Source organism: Ranitomeya imitator, chromosome 1 (genome assembly GCF_032444005.1).
Source record: "Ranitomeya imitator isolate aRanImi1 chromosome 1, aRanImi1.pri, whole genome shotgun sequence".
Taxonomy (NCBI): Eukaryota; Metazoa; Chordata; class Amphibia; order Anura; family Dendrobatidae; genus Ranitomeya; species Ranitomeya imitator.
Genome location: NC_091282.1, coordinates 751,093,587 through 751,112,355, shown reverse-complemented (window position 1 = coordinate 751,112,355; position 18,769 = coordinate 751,093,587). Strand labels below are relative to the sequence as shown.

The following is an 18,769-nucleotide window of genomic DNA, read 5'->3' as shown; positions in this document are numbered from 1 at the left end:
ACTTTATTTGTATTAACTTAGTGTCAGCCTCCTAGTGGCAACAGCATACACCCACAGTCCTATATCCCACAATGAGGCAAAGGAGAAATTTATTTTATGATGATCCCAACTTTCTGCCCTTTATAATCAGCAATACACAACCACAACTACCCAAGTCTTATCTCAGTGACTGGATCTGTACTTACCCAACCAGAACCGACTTTGTCCTAGAAGTCACAATAGTAGCATTGCAGCTAATTGGATATCATTGATGATGTTGGAAAACACCGTGCCACTGCCGCAGGATGAGCAAAAACACCTGAACTTTACTATACCTGTATAACAAGAAAACTCAAAAAGGACACGCATGAAAGCAACACTTCTTTTAATGACAGAAATGCCAGTACAGCTGCTGGTTCCATATTAGCAATAATTAAAAAAAAAATAAAAAAAAATTACAATCATTAATAGACGGGTTTGCACATTAATGCTGGAGGCCATACAATAAGTCAGCAGCTGTAATGAGAGAGGACACTTTTCACCTGTGTTGCAGTTTTTAATGTTCGGCTCTTCCCCGGATTACAGCGCGGCGTAACATGCGTTACAATAGCATAAAATAGCAAGTCAGAACAAGGACCCTCTGTTGAAGGGTCCTCGATGGAGTAAAGAAACACTTCGACACGCGTCATGCAGTATCAATAGGTACGACTAACTCCTACCTATTAAATCAGTTGCCACTTGTATTTTGATATGTTTCCACTGTATTTCCTGGTGATTGTAGAGGATTTTTCTTAACCTGATATATAACTAGGAAAACAACTGTAATTTAACTAGACTTGGGGTGCAATGAAGTCCCAGCAAATTTAAAAGGGTTTTCCTGCAAAATGGTGACGGTTTATTCCATATCAAGTGATCCAAATATGAATATTTTTTTTTTTACCCGACGTCTTTAGATTTTATTTTTAGTTTTTATGAAGTACAACTTTAGTTAATTACAAATTATAAGTATTGAATTTTTTCTTCATCAGTTAATTTTTTACAGACTTCTAAAGTTTTGAAAAAGCGAGGATTTTGGCCTAGTATGGCTTTACATTTTTTATCATATCTTGGGCTAGAATTAAGATAAAGAGGTGGGAGAGGCATTATTGTTCTCAGAACAGTACCGGCTTTCATTTGATATGTCACAAGACTGTTTCTTTATATTTTGTTTTGGAGAAATCAATTTCTACATTTTTATGCGCAATGTGAAAAAAAGTGTGTTTTAAAATTGTGAAAAAATGCATGTGTGTTACTTGTGTTCTTGTTTATACAGGGATTCAACTTGGGACCTATCAAATTTTTTTTATTTAAGCCTTGAAGCAATTGATTTTATGTTTGTGTGAGTTTCTTCCTTTTACAACTTATTGAATTCAACATTTATATGCAACAATAAAGAAACACAAAAAACAAATACAAAGTGCCAGAATAAATACATCTCAACCATCATAACACAACTTCCTCAGCATTTTCAACCTGAATGCATTGAATAAACCAAAAGAAAAAAGGTGATCATATCCTCAAGTGTGATTTTCTAAATAGTCTCATCCTAATTATATGTTAAAAACAAGATTAACAGAACCAATATTTTTACCACCTATTGAAACATGTAACAATTTTTTTTCCATCACTAAACATATCATTTATGAAGTGTTTAAGAAGAACAGTACAATAGTTAAATCCTCGTTCTATAAAATATGAACTAATCAAACAATTAATAGTAGGTTTTTACACTGGCCTTTTATCAGCAATGTGTCCCTTCTAGTGGGTGAAATATGATCTTGTCCATAAGCGCTTACTAGCAATGGCAGTTTCCTTTTGTGTCGGAGTATGTATGGCTGTCATGGTGTTCGGCTCCACCTGAGTTAATATCCGATTTTTGTAACTTTTCTCGTTGTATACTGCCCCTATTGGACAAACAATCAGTAGATTTGGTTTCCAGTACCATCTCTATGCTGATGACACCCAATTATACATTTGTTCTCCTGTTATCACGCCAACCTTTTTAGTAAACACCAGTGATTGTCTTACCGCTGTCTCTAACATCATGTCCTCCCTCTATCTGAAACTGAACCTGTCAAAAACTGAACTCCTCGTGTTCTCTCCCTCTATTAACTTACCTTTGCCTGACATTGCCATCTCCGTGTGCGGGTCCATCATTACTCCAAAGCAACATGCCCGCTGCCTTGGGGTCATACTTGATTCCGAGCTTTCATTCACCCCCCACATCCGATCACTTCTTATCTGCATCTCAAAAACATTTCTAGAATTCGCCCTTTTCTTACTTTCGACTCTGCAAAACCTTACTTTTTCACTTAAGGTACCTTCACACATAATGATTTCGTTAACGATATCGTTGCAACGTCACGCTTTTTGTGACGTAGCAACGATCCCGCTAACGATCTCGTTGTGTGTGACAGCGACCAATGATCAGGCCCCTGCGGGGAATGATCTGGACCTTTTTTTGGTCGCTGATCACCCGCTGTCATCGCTGGATCGGCGTGTGTGACGCCGATCCAGCGATGTGTTCACTTGTAACCAGGGTAAATATCGGGTTACTAAGCGCAGGGCCGTGCTTAGTAACCCGATATTTACCCTGGTTATCATTGTAAAAGTAAAAAAAAACAAAACACTACAAACTCACATTCCGATGTCTGTCACGTCCCCCGCCGTCAGCTTCCCTGCACTGACTGAGCGCCGGCCGTAAAGCAGAGAACAGCGGTGACGTCACCGCTATGCTCTGCTTTACGGCCGGCGCTGACACAGTCAGTGCGGGAAGCTGACGGCGGGGGACGTGACAGACATCGGATTGTGAGTATGTAGTGTTTTTTTTTTTAACTTTTACAATGGTAACCAGGGTAAATATCGGGTTACTAAGTGCGGCCCTGCACTTAGTAACCCAATGTTTACCCTGATTACCCGGGTGCTGCAGGGGGACTTCGGCATCGTTGAAGACAGTTTCAACGATGCCGAAGTCGTTCCCCTGATCGTTGGTCGCTGGAGAGAGCTGTCTGTGTGACAGCTCCCCAGCGACCACACAACAACTTACCAACGATCACGGCCAGGTAGTGTCGCTGGTCGTGATCGTTGGTAAGTCGTTTAGTGTAACGGTACCTTTATTCATTCTCGTCTGGACTATTGGAACTCTCTACTAATTGGCCTCCCTCTTACCAAACTCTCCCCGCTCCAATCTGTGCTGAATGCTGCAGCCAGGATCATATTCCTCACCGCCCGTTACACCGATGCCTCTACCTTGTGCCAGTCATTACATTGGTTACCCATCCACTCAAGAATCCAGTACAAAACTACTACCCTCATCCACAAAGCACTCCATGGCTCAGCACCACCCTACATCTCCTCCCTGGTCTCAGTCTACCACCCTACCCGTGCCCTCCGCTCCGCTAATGACCTCAGGTTAGCATCCTCAATAATCAGAACCTCCCATTCCCGTCTCCAAGACTTTACACATGCTGCGCCGATTCTTTAGAATGCACTACCTAGGTTAATACGATTAATCCCCAATCCCCACAGTTTTAAGCATGCCCTAAAAACTCATTTGTTCAGATTGGCCTACCGCCTCAATGCATTAACTTAACTATCCCTGTGTGGCCCATTCAAAAAAACAAAACAAAAAAACAATCAGGTTCCTCGCAACATGTTCTCATACACTTTATGCAGTTATTTGCCCTCTGTGTCTGTACTGCTACATACTTAGGCAGTTAACTGGTTCATGCAGCTTTACATGAACACCTGAGCCTTACAGTATGGCTGGTCCGAATAACTAAAGCAATTGTTACCATCCACCTCTCGTGTCTCCCCTTTTCCTCATAGATTGTAAGCTTACGAGCAGGGCCCTCATTCCTCTTGGTATCTATTTTGAACTGTGATTTCTGTTATGCTGTAATGTCTATTGTCTGTACAAGTCCCCTCTATAATTTGCAAAGCGCTGCGGAATATGTTGGCGCTATATAAATAAAATTATTATTATTATTATTAACTTTTACAATGTCTGGTTTTCTTGGATACACAAAGGAAGACGCTGGACCAGAAGGTGCAAAAAAGTCACTTCTATTTCTTCATTTTCACAATCTTTGGAAAGTCCAGTAGCCACCACCAGCGCCAATCATAGTCACAGGTCTCATAACCAGTTATGTCATCCATTGCCAATCTTGTGCCGCCTTCTACCACCTCATGGACTTCACTGTCTTTATTTCTGTTTCACTACATGGGATGACAGTCCGGTATTGCGGAGTCCCTGTGATGGGTTCTGCTTCCTGTAACCAAGGTTTTCACAAACTCTCCTCCTCTTCGTAGTCCTGGTTTGTACAATACATGAACTTGATGTCAAGAATATTTTTCTCGCTCCATTTGAGGAGTTTCCTGGGTGTTAAGATTTGGTGTGAATGTGGCCTCTGGAGGCCCGAGCTGCTGGTTCATCATCTGCTCTGCATTCACTGTCTACCCCTGCTCATTCTCATATTGAGCCCTAACAAAGCTTTCTCCTCTGTCCTCTCCTGCTTCTAATACTATGTAACATAATAAAATAATACAGTAATATCGAAAAATCATGGATTAGTTGGTAAATATAGACCCCACACTGTTAGACCACAGGCTGAACAGATCTGAATTCAAGATTTTCGAATTGACACTGTAATAGTTTTATTTTTTAAAATATGATCCCATCACAACTTATAGTTTGGTAGAGATGTGGATAGGAGCATAGCAGGAACATGTGCATTTTTTTGAAATTTTTAAATGAAACTTTTCAGAAATGCGTTTTAAAATTTTGCGTTTGCATTCGCATGGGTAAAATATTATCAAAGATACTCTTGCGACATATCTGGTGAATGCCTGTACAGTTCTGAGTAGAATGGTGTTTATTTTGTTACTTTATCTTTTTTCTAGCCTGAGTTATGAGGAGAAATGTAAAGGTAGGCAACACCGAAATTCGCACTTTTTCCGAACTTTGAAAATCAATTAAAAAACATATATAGATTTTTTTTTTTTTTTTTTACATTGTGCATTCTCTGACACACTATTACCAAATAACAAAATCTCAAAAGAATTAAAAATACATTGGTAAAAATCAGTGGCTCACTTTACATGGAATGACCCCTAACGTTTCTATAAGAAAAAGCAGATCTATTTTTTTTTTTTTCTCCTGCCAAACCCTTTAAGCTGTCCCCATATAATGATGGATTGGGCCCCCCCATCCTTGCAGTGCGGAAGTGGAAAACGAGCCCTGATAAGGAGGGGGAGGAATGATGTAGTGAAATTTGATTAAAGTATGCTTTACAGGGTTATTTCCATTTTCCTAAAAATATATTATTGGATTTAATTTGTTACTAAAAGCAAATTACTGCTTATTTAAAATATGCAGGTGTTCTGGAGAGATTAAAACTTTTCTTTTGTTTGCAGGGTGTTGCCTCGGAGACCGACCACTGCTGCTGTCTAGCTTATAAACATGGCGCTGAAACTGCCCAGTATTAGGAGGTAACGGTGCACTCATGGTCAGCTTCAAAACAGATATTACAAGCTCAATAGAAGGGAGCTTCTAAGCACTTTGGATATTATGCTATCTAGCAACAGTGGTCAGTCTCCAAGGCAACGAGATAAAAACAAAAAGTTTTAATATCTTATGAACCGCTGAGCATTTTAATAAATCCGTTAATTGCTTGCATTTACAAACACTAACCGACAGTACCCATTTATGAAGACGGGAATAACCCTTTAAGGATTTTTGTCATATCACTATAATATGCCATCTAATAGGGACCCAACCTAAATGAGCCGCCACTGAGCCTGAGAATGGAGCAGCCTCGGTGCTGGTATAGCAATGCAATCCTTCCAATTTTTCCCTACACAGCAGAGCTCCCAGCCAACTAAGTTTTCAGCCGGTCCTACTCACTTGAATGGGGTCACAATATGGTTTCATAGAGAGCCAGAGGCTGCAGGGCAGGAGAAAAGGAGTAATATTGTAATGAATTAATAACAATTATTCCATGGACGACCCATTTAAAGTGAACCTGACAGTAGATTCCTAGACACACAGGTAGGACGAGAACTGTCACTCATGGGGAGTGGGGCACGGAGAAGCCACCAGTGATTCATTTCTTCGACTAAGCATATAAAAGGAAAAGCTGACAGCACTCACTAAGTACGGACGCCTGCTCTCGATCCAAGGAACCCACTTGGAAAAGTAACCGCTGTCAATGTAAATGAGAACAGCGTCCAGTCCAGGTGAAGAGATTCAAAGAAGCTTTATTCAGGTCTTGATAAAGACCTGTTACAGGTGGAAGCGTTGTATCTATGGCAGAATAAAGAATCTTTGAATTTCTTCACCTGGATGCTATTCTCATTTACATTGACTGCAATTTCTTGGACTAGTCAATTGATCGGCCTTATGGTCGGTCGGCTTTCTCTAAAACACTGCAGAGTAAAAACAGCTGGATGAAATGATGGAGCCAGACTCTGAATTATGCTGTCCATTATTCAGATAGCGTGAATCAGCAGTCAGGATCCCTTTAATGTTGTACCTAAAATTAATGAATATTTAAATACATAAAGAATAATAAATAACAGAAGAATGTAATGCTTTATTTCCCCTCCGGAGGCACTGTTTAGGAACTGAACACTTGCTGTCAAGTTCACAGCCGATCACTGATTGAGGCTACTTTAATAAACAAGTGATTTACAAAGCAGACAACCTCTTTCAAATGAGACGGATGTCTTTTCACTTCCATCAACTACCAAGTAATAGAAAGGGACATGAGAAACATTTAATCCTTAAAGTGCAAGCAAACTAACAAAAAACGCCGCAAACTACAGCAACTGATCCAATATCAGGCAACACAACTTTCATAAATTGATGGCTTATTGGCTAGAACCCAATAATTACAACGCCCAAAACCAAGAGCCGGTACATAGGCTTCTAAGTCACTAGCTTTAGATATGTCATCATTGAGCTTCTCAATCTTGCATGTGTAGGAATGATTCTTTCGAAGAATATTCATAAAGACAAAAAAAAAAAAAAAACCCCGGTTTTACACCCGGCTTTGGTGTACGAAATCGTAAAATCTCAACTACACATTTTACTTTTTTCCTACAATCATTAATTTTGTGCAAGTTTAGGTAAACCAAATCCTAATATTCCCATTCATCCGTTTTCATGTCCAAATAGCTCAGGATATTATTGGCAAACTTTACTGCCTGTTTCCTTGCCATTTTAGACCGCTCATCGCCTTGTGAATCAATGGCATCTAGAGCAAGAAGCTGCTTGGTGAGGAGCTCTTCTAACCTCATGTAATTTCTATCTGCCCTTCTGCCGTCAAAGGACATGACCTCTCTCTGAAGCTCGGACAGGCTCCCAAGAACTCTCCACACAGCGATATGAGAAGGATGTTCTGGATTGACTTGATCACCGATGTTGTGTCTCCTTTCAATAGCCTCCTTGAGGTCAGTGTATGTGATGACAGTCTGGACCTCCACCACTGCTCTCCTTCTTGCTTCTCGTATGCAAGGATTCTTCTCTACACTTACTTCGTCCAACTGGGCAATCAGACTCTGGAGTTCAGATTTTGTCCCTAAGTGAATTTCAGACACGTTTTGTCTTTCCAACAGACTGGCTTTTATGCCGGCCAGTCGTTGGCGGATCATTTCGATTTGGACTATGGATTGGTTTTTGGCCAGGTCATAAGCACTGGTGAAGTGGGCTTCCTCTTCGATGTCTAGATATTTAAATAAGCTGTTGATTTCTTCAACTACTTCTTTCCTGTATGTCCTCACTTCTACGTGTCCGGAAACATCTAAAGCGTCCAGTTCTGCTATGAACCCGGAGAGGACGCAAGATAAGTGTCTGTAAGTTTCACATTCATTTACGCCAGCGAGAAGAGCAATCAGATTGGCGCGGGCCTTGTTGACTTCACACATAATGCAGTTAATCTTTGATATGGTTGGATGAGCATCGGTGGAGAGGGGAAGGGCCAGCACCTGCTGCTTTAAGCAGTTTTCCAGTATGTCTTGAATTGCAAGAACTTTAGTTAAAGTGCGATATCTTGCTTTTCTTAAGGAGGCTTTTCCCTCTGTCTTGACTTGTGTAAGTCTCATAAGAATGTTCTGAATGCCTTCTTCGAACTCCTCTGTGATACATCCTCTCCCTCCATACAAAGGCCCTATTTGCTGACCTACCAGGTTCTGAACCTCCTGGAAAATCTGCTCGATCTCCAGTCGACAAGGATGGTTTGCAGTCTTCTCCAGTTCTTTCAGAAGCCTTTCCACCTCCTCAATTGCTCTCCGCCGGGCCTGCTGAATGTTCCCCTTTCCTTCTGTATCTATAGATTCAATCTCAAAGAGCTGTTTGGTCAGAGCTTTCTCTAACTTCTTGTACTCAGGGTCACTCTGTAAGCCGCTGAAGCTAGCCACATTCTGCTCGAGATCTTTGACTTTCCGCTGGATCTCCTGAAGGGCTGTGATTGAAGCATGTTGATTACCCATATCCATTCTCCGATAATCCTTCGTTTATTATCTAAACTGAAAGAGAGAAGGACAGTTTTCAACAACATGTGAATCATATTTGTCATAGTACTATCTCAATCTTAACCCCTTTCTGCCATCGGATGGAATAGTACATCTGATGGCAGAACCCTCACTTTGATGCGGGCTCCGGCGGCGAGCCCGCATCAAAGCCGGGACATGTCAAGCTGTTTTGAACAGCTGACATAAGCCCGCAATAGGCACGAGCGGAATCGCAATCCACCTACGCCTATCAACTAGCTAAATGCGCTGTCAAACTCTGACAGCGGCATTTAACAAGCGCTTCCGGCCATCTGGATTTCTGTGAGCGCCACCCTGTGGTCGGCGCTCATAGCAATGCAGTATTTCTCCTACATAGGAGCGATCTGCGTATCGCCTCTATGTAGCAGAGGCAATCGAGTTATGGCAGCTTCTAGCCTCCCATGGAGGCTATTGAAGCATGCCAAAATGTAAAAAAAAAAAAAAGTGATTTTAAAATATGAAAAAAATAAATTAAATAAAGTTTAAATCACCCCCTTTCGCCCCATTCAAAACAAATTAAAAAAACAAACAAAAATCAAACCTACACGTATTTGGTATCGGCGCATTCAAAATCACTCAATCAATAAAAAATAAAAAAATGGATTAACCTGATCGCTAAACAGCGTAGAGAGAAAGAAAGTCAGAATTAAGTTTTTTTGGCCGCAACATTGCATTACAATGCAATAACAGGAGATGAAAAAACATCAGCTCAGCACGCAAAAAAAGGAAGCCCTCACCCAACCAAAAATCACAAAAAAGGGAGACGCTACGGGTAACGGAAAATTGCGCAATTTTTATTTTTTTTTAGCAAGGTTTGGAACTTTTTGTCACCAATTACGGTAGATAAAAAAGAACCTAGACATGTTTGGTGTCTATGAACTTGTAATGACCTGGAGAATAATAATGGCAGGTCAGTTTTAGCATTTAGTGAACCTAGCAAAAAAACAAGTTTGGGATTGCACTTTTGTTTTGCAATTTCACCGCATTTGGAATTTCTTTCCCCGTTTTCTAGTACACGACATGGTAAAACCAATGGTGTTGTTCAAAAGTAAAATTTGTCCCGCAAAAAATAAGCCCTCACATGGCCATATTGACGGAAAAATAAAAAAAGTTATGGTTCTGGGAAGGAGGGGAGCGAAAAACTAAAACTGCTCCGGTCATTAAGGGGTTATTTCCATCATTTCAAGTTATCACCAGGACTGCTAGGACCCACAAGAACAGGGCTCTGAAATGTCCTATTGGAATGGATCGAAGGCGAAATACTTTGCTCAGCCTGTCCTATAGTCAATGAATGAAGAGGTGGTGTCCATGGCCAGTCAAAGCTCTTTTCCGATGAGGCACTTCAAAGCACTGTTTTTGCAATCTTTAAGGGCTAAAATGGTTAACTTTCATGGCTCCAACAAGGGCTGTGGAGTCAGTAAGCCAAACCACAGACTCCTCAATTTTCCTGACTTCACAGCACAGGTCAATACTGAGCATGTACATAAAGTGCAGCACAGATTCATCTCAACTAAAAGCACAGATCAGGAACAGAACAATCATTTATAGGACATTTCATAACTTTCCAAATTATTAAAACATTTACAGCATGTCCTGCATTGTACTACTGAACCCAATTTATTATATATTTTTGGAGTCAAAGTCGGTCCATTTTATTCAGACTCCAACTTCACCAAAATGGACACCGGTTGATAAGTTACTGATCATCTACCACTTCATGTACACATAATTTACTGCCTGCCATTGTTCTTGATTTACCGAAAACTCCAAAGATGACATGACATGCTGATCTGTGATCCTTCCAGTCAATCATTGGCTGGTGATGAATCGCCACCACTACGGCCAGGGATAGGATACAGCAATCATATGTGATATCAACAATGTCATTGTTGTTAGGAACCAAGTGAACAGAGGGGCTGGTCAGGTAAGTGTTACTCCTTTTGTTATATAATGTTTCAAAGGGCTGGATAACTCCTTTAAGATGCAAAGCAATAGTGTAGTCAACTTTGGCAATAACAGCGTTTAGATGATAGGTGTGCACTCATCTAAAGTAAGTGACGTGTCCAAATCACAGCAGTGCTCAGTTGACTTTTAAAGTGGTTTTCCGCATTCAGAAAACCTCTCCTGCAAACTGTGCCTTTTTCACACTCTCCACTATTGCCTGTTATTGTGTGCAGCAGTGGCGGCACGTCGCATGAGCTGCAGTCAGTCGGAGTTCATCTTGTCTGCTTTGGCAGATCTACTGAGCTCGCTGAATGGCTGAAGGACCGTCACGTGAGGTCAGCGCTACAGACACTGGGATTGCGCTAAAAAGCGAGTAAACCACAGGTTTGTGGTTATTTTTAAACAAACTGACTCTGATCCTGGTGGAAAGGCTTCAGAAAACCCCTTTCCAAAGAACAAAACCTTTAACTTTATGGTCCTGGAGGATGTTGCAACAGCAAAAACCTCATCATTTCCAAACAGGAAACCCTTGTTCTGTAGAGTTGGGTTTGCAGGGAAATTAAGCAAACACAGAAAAGCCTAAAGTACAATTCATAGTGACATGCAATGTGACCGCTTGATCATTTTCCATCTGTTCATTTTGTGGTATTTAGAAACATATGGGATCTGCAAACAGCTTATGAACACCCGTTCCTTTTTCATGTGTCAGTTTAATAGATCGTTTTCCCTCAATGGTAATAGAGAGTAGATTTAGTAAACTCCCTGAACTTATCTTCCTGCTTAAATCAGATAAATTAAGAGCCACAAAACACCCACCGATATACAACTGCAGCAGCCTCTTTGCAGCTGAGCCAATGCAGTAATGCGGAGTCAGTGTGCGCGTGCCTGGAATCTCGCTGCAGCGATGAGCTCTTAATCTGCAGGCTAGGAATATATTAGGACATAAACCTCTGCTGAACCACAGAGCATCCACACAAAACAGTTGCTCCCCTGACAACCCAGGACAAGAATTTCGCCTTCTGACCCAGATTACCGTACATAGCTGCAAGTAGAGTCCTGGTAGGTACAGGAGTCTATGTGGCAGGAAAGTGCCCATAGTCAATCTGTAATAGGATCTGACCTTTTTTTGTGGCTCAAACAGCCTCAAAAGTCTAATATCATCTATACAAAATATACTTAAAAAATAAAGAAGCCGAATAAACAAATATTATTTCTGCAGGGTGTAGTCTGTCCACATTACTAGGATATGTAGCAGAAGCTCCATGCTTTTTCCAGCATGATGGAGACCATCCCAAGGCAAAAGTGATCAAAAGTGGCTTGGTTAACAAGACATTAACATTTTGCATCCATGGCCAGGAAACTCTCCAGATCTCAATCCCACTGAGAACCTGTGATCAATCCTCAAAATGCATGAGGACAAATAAACACTCAAATTGTGATAAACCCTAAGCACTGATGAGACAAGAATTGGCGATAGTCAGCATCCAGCCCAGAAGCTACTGGGGCAAAGGGCAGAAGCCTGAAGAAACAAGGGTCAACACTGGAAATATGGAGGAGTCGTTACATAAACTTGATGTATTTGTCAACAAAAAGTAAAAACAAACTTAAGAAATGCTGATTGTACCTCAGTAACCATAGAAACATCTGACTAAAAGGTTTAAAAACACTGAGGCTACAAACTATGTAGAGACAAAAAATTTGTCTCAGTCTTAAAAATGTTGGCCCCCAACTCTATAAGTCTCATCAAGTTTAAGATGTATTTTATAAGGTATGCAGTTTATATAGTAAAATCTGGTGATAATTCCACTTTACTTGTACCAGAGAAAGATAGTTTATATTTCCAGATGTCTCATACTGATGACCGATCCCTAGGCACAATGTTGGGTGACCGACACCGTGCACACCTATGGATCAGCAGTTTTCAGCTACAAAACACATACAGCTCAGCTCTGTACATTATGCAGTGGCTTTTGTAATGCAGATAAGCTGCTATTCACTTCAATAGGAGCAGAATTGCAATACCAGTGAATGGCCACGACACAGCGAATGGATCTAATACTAATGACAGATCCTAAGTGTATCAATAAAATGGACATCAGAATCCCAGGCTCCCTGTGTAGTGGCTTTGCTATAATTATCAAGTAAAAAACCTGCCTTCATGAGTGGAAAACCGCTACCCCGAGTCATGGGCGATATAGTATACTGGCAGAATCATGGTTTGAAGAAACGCCCCTTCAATTTTACAACTCCAACCAGGTGAAGTCTTTAAAATCCAGCGCAGACACTTGCACGATCCGGGCTCCGAACGCCTCTGTACTAAGCCCAGATTATACAAGTATCTGCGCTGGATTTCACAGACATCGGTGCTGACGTCACCTGGCTGGAGTGAACGATCAAAGCCAAAGGACTTGGTGACTTGGCCAGTACACTATACCGCCCCCGATGATTAGGGGGAAAGGTTTTATACTCACGGAGGCATGTTTTTACTTGTTAAGTATAGGAAAACAACTACACACATTGTAGCTGAACTATCATCATTATAATTCGCATGTATTTGCCTGCAGGATCCTGGGATTAGCGTAATAGGCAATTTTCTAATGTCAGGTTCCCTTTAATGTGGAGTTTAGGAGCTCGTTGGTTGGATCAATCCAGCATTGTTTTTATTTTTAGTAGACAGAAAATCAGAGCTTCTATAGACCGATAGAAAACAAGCCAAAAAAATAAGGCCCCAGCAACAAACTCCGAGGCACACGTACTACCTACATTGGCTTGTGAAAGCATTCACCCCTCGGCTTTTTGCATTACAACCTGTGTTTACATTTTTGTAATCTGATTTGGGTGTGATGCATCAGCACTAAATACTCTAAGTTGGTGAAGTGAGAAAATATAGGCAAAAATTACATTTATTGGATAAAATAAATAAAAATTGTCAGGTGCATAAGTATTCACCTCTTTTGCTATGAAGCCCCTTAAAATTTCTGGGGCAAGCAATTCCCTTCATCAGTCCCATGCTTAGTGACAGGACATCCCCCTGTGTGCAATCTACGGTAAGTGTCACATGGCTGTCAGTATATACACTTAACCATTTTGAAAAGGCCACAGAGGCTGCAAAACCATTAACAAGAGGCTCCACTAACCAAACACCATGAAGACCAAGCAGATCTCCAAGCAACTCAGGGACAAAGTTGTTGAGAAGTACAAGTCCGGGTTGGGTTATACAAAAAAGAACCCAATCTCTGATGATCCCCCAGAGCACTATCAAGTCCATTATCATCAAATGAAAAGAACATCGTACCACAACAAAGCTGCCAAAAGAGGGCCACCCACCAAAACTCTCAGCCCGGGCAAAGAGGGCATAAATCAATGAGGCAGCTCAGAGACCAAAGGTAATGCTGAAGGAGCTGCAGAGTTCCCAAGCAGAGACCGGAGTATCTGTCCATACAACCACAATAAGCTGTACACTCCATAGAAGCTGCCTTTATGGAACAATGAACAGAAAAAAACATCGACTTATACACAAAAATCGTAAGGCTGATTTTTAGTTTACCAAAAGACATGTGGGAGACTCCCCGAATGTATGGAGGAAGTTGCTGTGGTAAGATGAAACCAAAATTTAACTTTTTGGCCACCAAGGTAAACACTTTGTCCGGCACCAAACAAACACATCTCATCACCCCAAGAACACCATCCCCACAGTGAAACATGGTGGTGGCAGCATTATGCTCTGGGGATGTTTTTCGACAGCAGGGAGAGGAAAAAATGTTTGAGTTGAGAGGGAAGATGGATGGTGCAAAATACATGGATATTCTTGAACAAAACCTGTTTCAGTCGGTCAACAATTTAAGACTGGAACAGAGGTTCACCTTCCAATTGACAATGACCCAAAACATACTGCCAAAGCAACACGAGTTGTTTGTATAAAGAGCAATGTGTACATGTTTTACAGTGGCCTAATCAAAGCCCAGACCTTAATCCAATTGAGAATATGTGGTCAGACTTGAGGGAACTAGAGCTGTTTGGCCTTGAGGAATGGGCAAAAATCAGAGTGGCAAGATGTGGAAAGCTCATAGAGACTAAGGCTACTTTCACACTTCCGTCTTTAGAGCTCCGTCGCAATCTGTCGGTTTGGGAAAAAAAATGGATCCTGCAAATGTGCTTGCAGGATGCGTTTTTTTCCCCATACACTTGTATTAGCGACGGATTGTCACACGTCGCATCTGTCATGCCACGGATGCGTCGTGTTTTGGCGGACCGTCGGCACAAAAAAAGTTCCATGTAACTTTTTTTGTGCGTCGCGTCCGCCATTTTTGACCGCGCATGCGCGGCCGAAACACTCCGCCCCCTCCTCCCCGGACTGCAGAATGGGCAGCGGATGCGTTGAAAAACTGCATCCACTGCCAACATCGTGCAGTTATTTCACAACGTTCCTCGGTACGTTGGCACGACGCATTGCGACGGGCCCGTACCGACGGAAGTGTGAAAGTAGCCAAAGCAGCTTTCAGCTATAATTGCCACAAAAGGAGGCTCTACAAAGTACTGACACTTTAGGGGGTGAATAATTACGTGCACTGAAGTTTTCAGTTATTTTGTCATATTTGTTGCTTGCTTCACAATAAAAAGAAAACCAAATGTTCACAGTTGTAGGCATGTTCAATACGTGAATGGATGCGAACCCTAAAGAAACAAAACAGTGAAATTCCAAGTTGTGAGTTAGCAAAACAGGAAAAAAATGCTGAGGGGGTGAATACTTTCACAAGCAGCTGTATGTCTGACCCTGCCTTCTCACAGGAGATAAGCCGGTGGATAAGAGGTCTATTGATGGCTTAGTACTCCCATCCCAACTGAGAACACACACACACACACACACACACTATAACTCTATAGTTCTCTATACAACAACTGATTGGCTGACAGCTTTCTCCCACTAGCGTTCCATATGCAGAAATGCTTGGTTGAGTGCTCCCATGTACTCTATGAGAGAGCTACCACCAGCAGCAGCGTACCTTACAGTGACTCGAAATGGCCCACACACAAATTAGATGGTCGACTGATACCGCCGGAACTGCTGGGTTCTGCCGATTTTTATGTGAAGGTTGGCCTTTTTCACCCTGATGCTTCAAGGTTTCAAAGTCAAATACCACATCTTAAATGTCTAAAGATGTGATCATGCACGGTGTTCATGCGAAAACACTTTAAAGCAGGGGTGAGGAACCTCAGGCCCAGCCCTCGATGACCTTTTATCAGGTCCCCGAGCAGATTCTCAGGGACCGCATTCTTAGGCATGGAGCTGTATTTTGATTGGCACAAACTCATTAATTTCTTCTTGCTCTGTGAACACACACACGCAGTGTTCACTACTGAACACTGAAGGGCATGCAATGAAAGATTATGTCCTGACACCAATGCCAGAGTCAGGATGTACATTGTGGGCAGAGTTTGTATGGCCCCCGAAGGATTCCCCACCCCTGATTTAGAGGCCTGTTGTGCATCTCTACAGGGCACGGTAAGATACTCCTAAGATTAGATGGGAAAGAAGTATGCACAATATCTCATTAAAACACGTTTGATGATAGTCAGATGAGTCCACCTGCATACATGGTACCCAATAAAAACGTCCTCTGTTTTTTCCTTACACCATGTTCCCATACTGCCTGGATTCATTAAATGTAAGTTTCAGTTCAGCTCCATCAAGGGCTGATCATCATCTATGTGTGACCTACTCCAAGTGGGTGCATAAAATACAGTTGTCACCCACTTAAGGGAACGTATTGAATAGGGGACAATAGTTTTTCCAACTAAGGGTATGTGCGCACGTTCAGGTTTTTTCGCGTTTTTTCGCGATAAAAACGCATTACAAACTGCAGACATATGCATCCTATCATTTAGAATGCATTCTGCAATTTTTATGCACATGATGCGTTTTTTTTCCCGCAAAAAAAAACAAAAACGCATTGCGGTAAAAAAAAAAAAAGCAGCATGTTCATTAATTTTGCGGATTTTCTGTGTTTTTCCCGCTATTCTATGCATTTGGGAAAAAACGCACAAGAAATGCATCAAAACCGTGAAAAAAACTCGTGAAAAAAACGCATGCGGATTTCAGGCAGAAATGTCAAGTTTTTGTCAGGAAAATTTCTGCCAGAAATCCTGACGTGTGCACATAGCCTTAGGTTGCTTTCACACATCTGTGTTTGGACTGAGGCCAACTGCTGTTGAGTTTGGGTTAGCAAATCTCTTGACTCAAACTCAACAGCCGCATAAGCATGTATGAACATTTCAAGTTTGATCAGAAGACCAGCAGCTGGTCTGAAAATTGCGGTGCTGGTATGGAAATGAAACTAGTTTGCTTTATATAACACCATAATAGCTGTAGCTTTGGAATCTGCTGCCCCTCTTACACATACCAAAGATCGTAAAATCAACAGACAGCCCTGGCACACCAGCCTGACCAAAGAACTGAGAGAGCTTCCAGGGCTGCTGAGCGGAGATGGAAAAAATCCCGCTCCAACGAGCACTTCATCGCATTCAAACAGTCCCTCACTACTTTCAAGGCTACACTCGCCACAGCTAAACAAACCCACTTATTTCTCACATCCTCCATGTCTCACAACCCTAAACAGTTATTCAACACCTTCAATTCTGTCCTCCGTCCCCAGCACCTCCTCCCTCCCCACTCATCTCAGCTGAAGACTTTGCCTCATTTTTCAAGCATAAGATTGATAGCATCAGAGACAGTTTTGGTCAACAACCCCCAGAGCCCTTCCTCCAAACTGCCCAGCCCTCCACCTCCAAAACCAACTTCTCCACCATTACAAAAGATCGACTCTCCACTCTACTCTCAAGATTGCATCTCACCACCTGTGCACTTGACCCGATCCCATCCCACTTCATTCCAAACCTCGCCACAGTCTTCATCCCAACCCTAACCAATCTCTTCAACCTATCACTAACTGTGTTTTCCCCTCAAGCTTTAAACATGCCTCAGTCACACCTATCCTCAAAAAGCCCTCTCTTGACCCATCCTCTGTATCTAGCTATCGTCCTATATCACTTCTCCCCTATGCCTCAAAACTACTGGAACAACGCGTCTATTTTGAATTGTCCTCCCATCTCTCTTCTTGCTCCCTCTTCGACCGCTTACAATCTGGCTTCTGGTCACACCACTCCACTGAAACTGCCTTAACTTAGGTCACCAATGACCTATTAACCGCCAAGAGCAAGCGACACTACTCTGTCCTCCTCAACCTGTCCTCTGCCTTTGACACAGTGGACCATTCCCTATTACTACAGACCCTCTCATCCATTGGCATCACAGACTTGGCCCCATCCTGGATCTCGTCATACCTAACAGACCGGACATTCAGTGTCTCCCACTCACATACCACCTCCTCACCTCGCCCCCTATCTGTCGGAGTCCCGCAAGGTTCAGTCCTCGGACCCCTGCTCTTCTCCATTTACACCTTTGGCCTGAAACAGCTCATAGAATCTCACGGCTTTCAGTATCATCTCTATGCTGATGACACGTAGATCTACATCTCTGTACCAGATATCTCCACCCTACTAACCAGAATCCCTCAATGTGTCTGCCATTTCATCCTTCTTCTCTGCTAGATTTCTGAAAATTAACATGGACAAAACAGAATTCATCATCTTTCCCCACGTCTCACGTGACCCCCCCCCCAACGAGGTTATCCATTACAGTATACAGCTGCCCACTCTCCCCAGTCCCACAAGCTCGCTGCCTCAGGGTAATCCTTGACACTGATCTCTCCTTCAAAACACATATCCAAGCCCTTTCCACTTCCTGACGACTTCAACTCAAAAATATTTCACGGATCCGTACATTCCTCAACCAAGAATCTGGAAAAACCCTAGTCCATGCCCTCATCATCTATCACCTTGACTACTGCAACCTCCTGCTCTGTGGCCTCCCCTCCAATCTATTCTAAACTCTGCTGCCCGACTAATCCACCTGTCCCCCCGCTGTCATTCCATTCACTGGCTTCCCATTACCCAGAGCCTCCAATACAAAACCATAACATACAAAGCCATCCACAACCTGTCTCCTCCATACATCTGTGACCTCTTCTCCCAGTACTTAACTGCATGCAACCTCCGATTCTCACAAGATCTCCTTCTCTACTCCCCTCTTCCCACAATCGCATACAAGATTTCTCTTGCGCATCACCCCCACTCTGGAACTCTCTACCACAACATATCAGACTCTCGCCTACCATCGAAACCTTCAAAAAGAGCCTGA

General features: G+C 42.3%; 1 protein-coding gene across 3 annotated transcripts in view; it reads right to left on the bottom strand.

The window, feature by feature from the left end:
- Nucleotides 1–347: 347 nt before the first annotated feature.
- BAG5 (BAG cochaperone 5) overlaps nucleotides 348–18,769 on the bottom strand; it is a 39,003-nt gene continuing 20,581 nt past the window's right edge. For all 3 annotated transcript variants that reach the window (XM_069734660.1, XM_069734652.1, XM_069734670.1), the window contains one exon: nucleotides 348–8,544. In XM_069734660.1, coding sequence (XP_069590761.1) covers nucleotides 7,159–8,514 — 1,356 coding nt within the window. In that variant the 5' untranslated portion in view covers nucleotides 8,515–8,544 and the 3' untranslated portion in view covers nucleotides 348–7,158. The remainder of the gene's footprint in view (nucleotides 8,545–18,769) is intronic.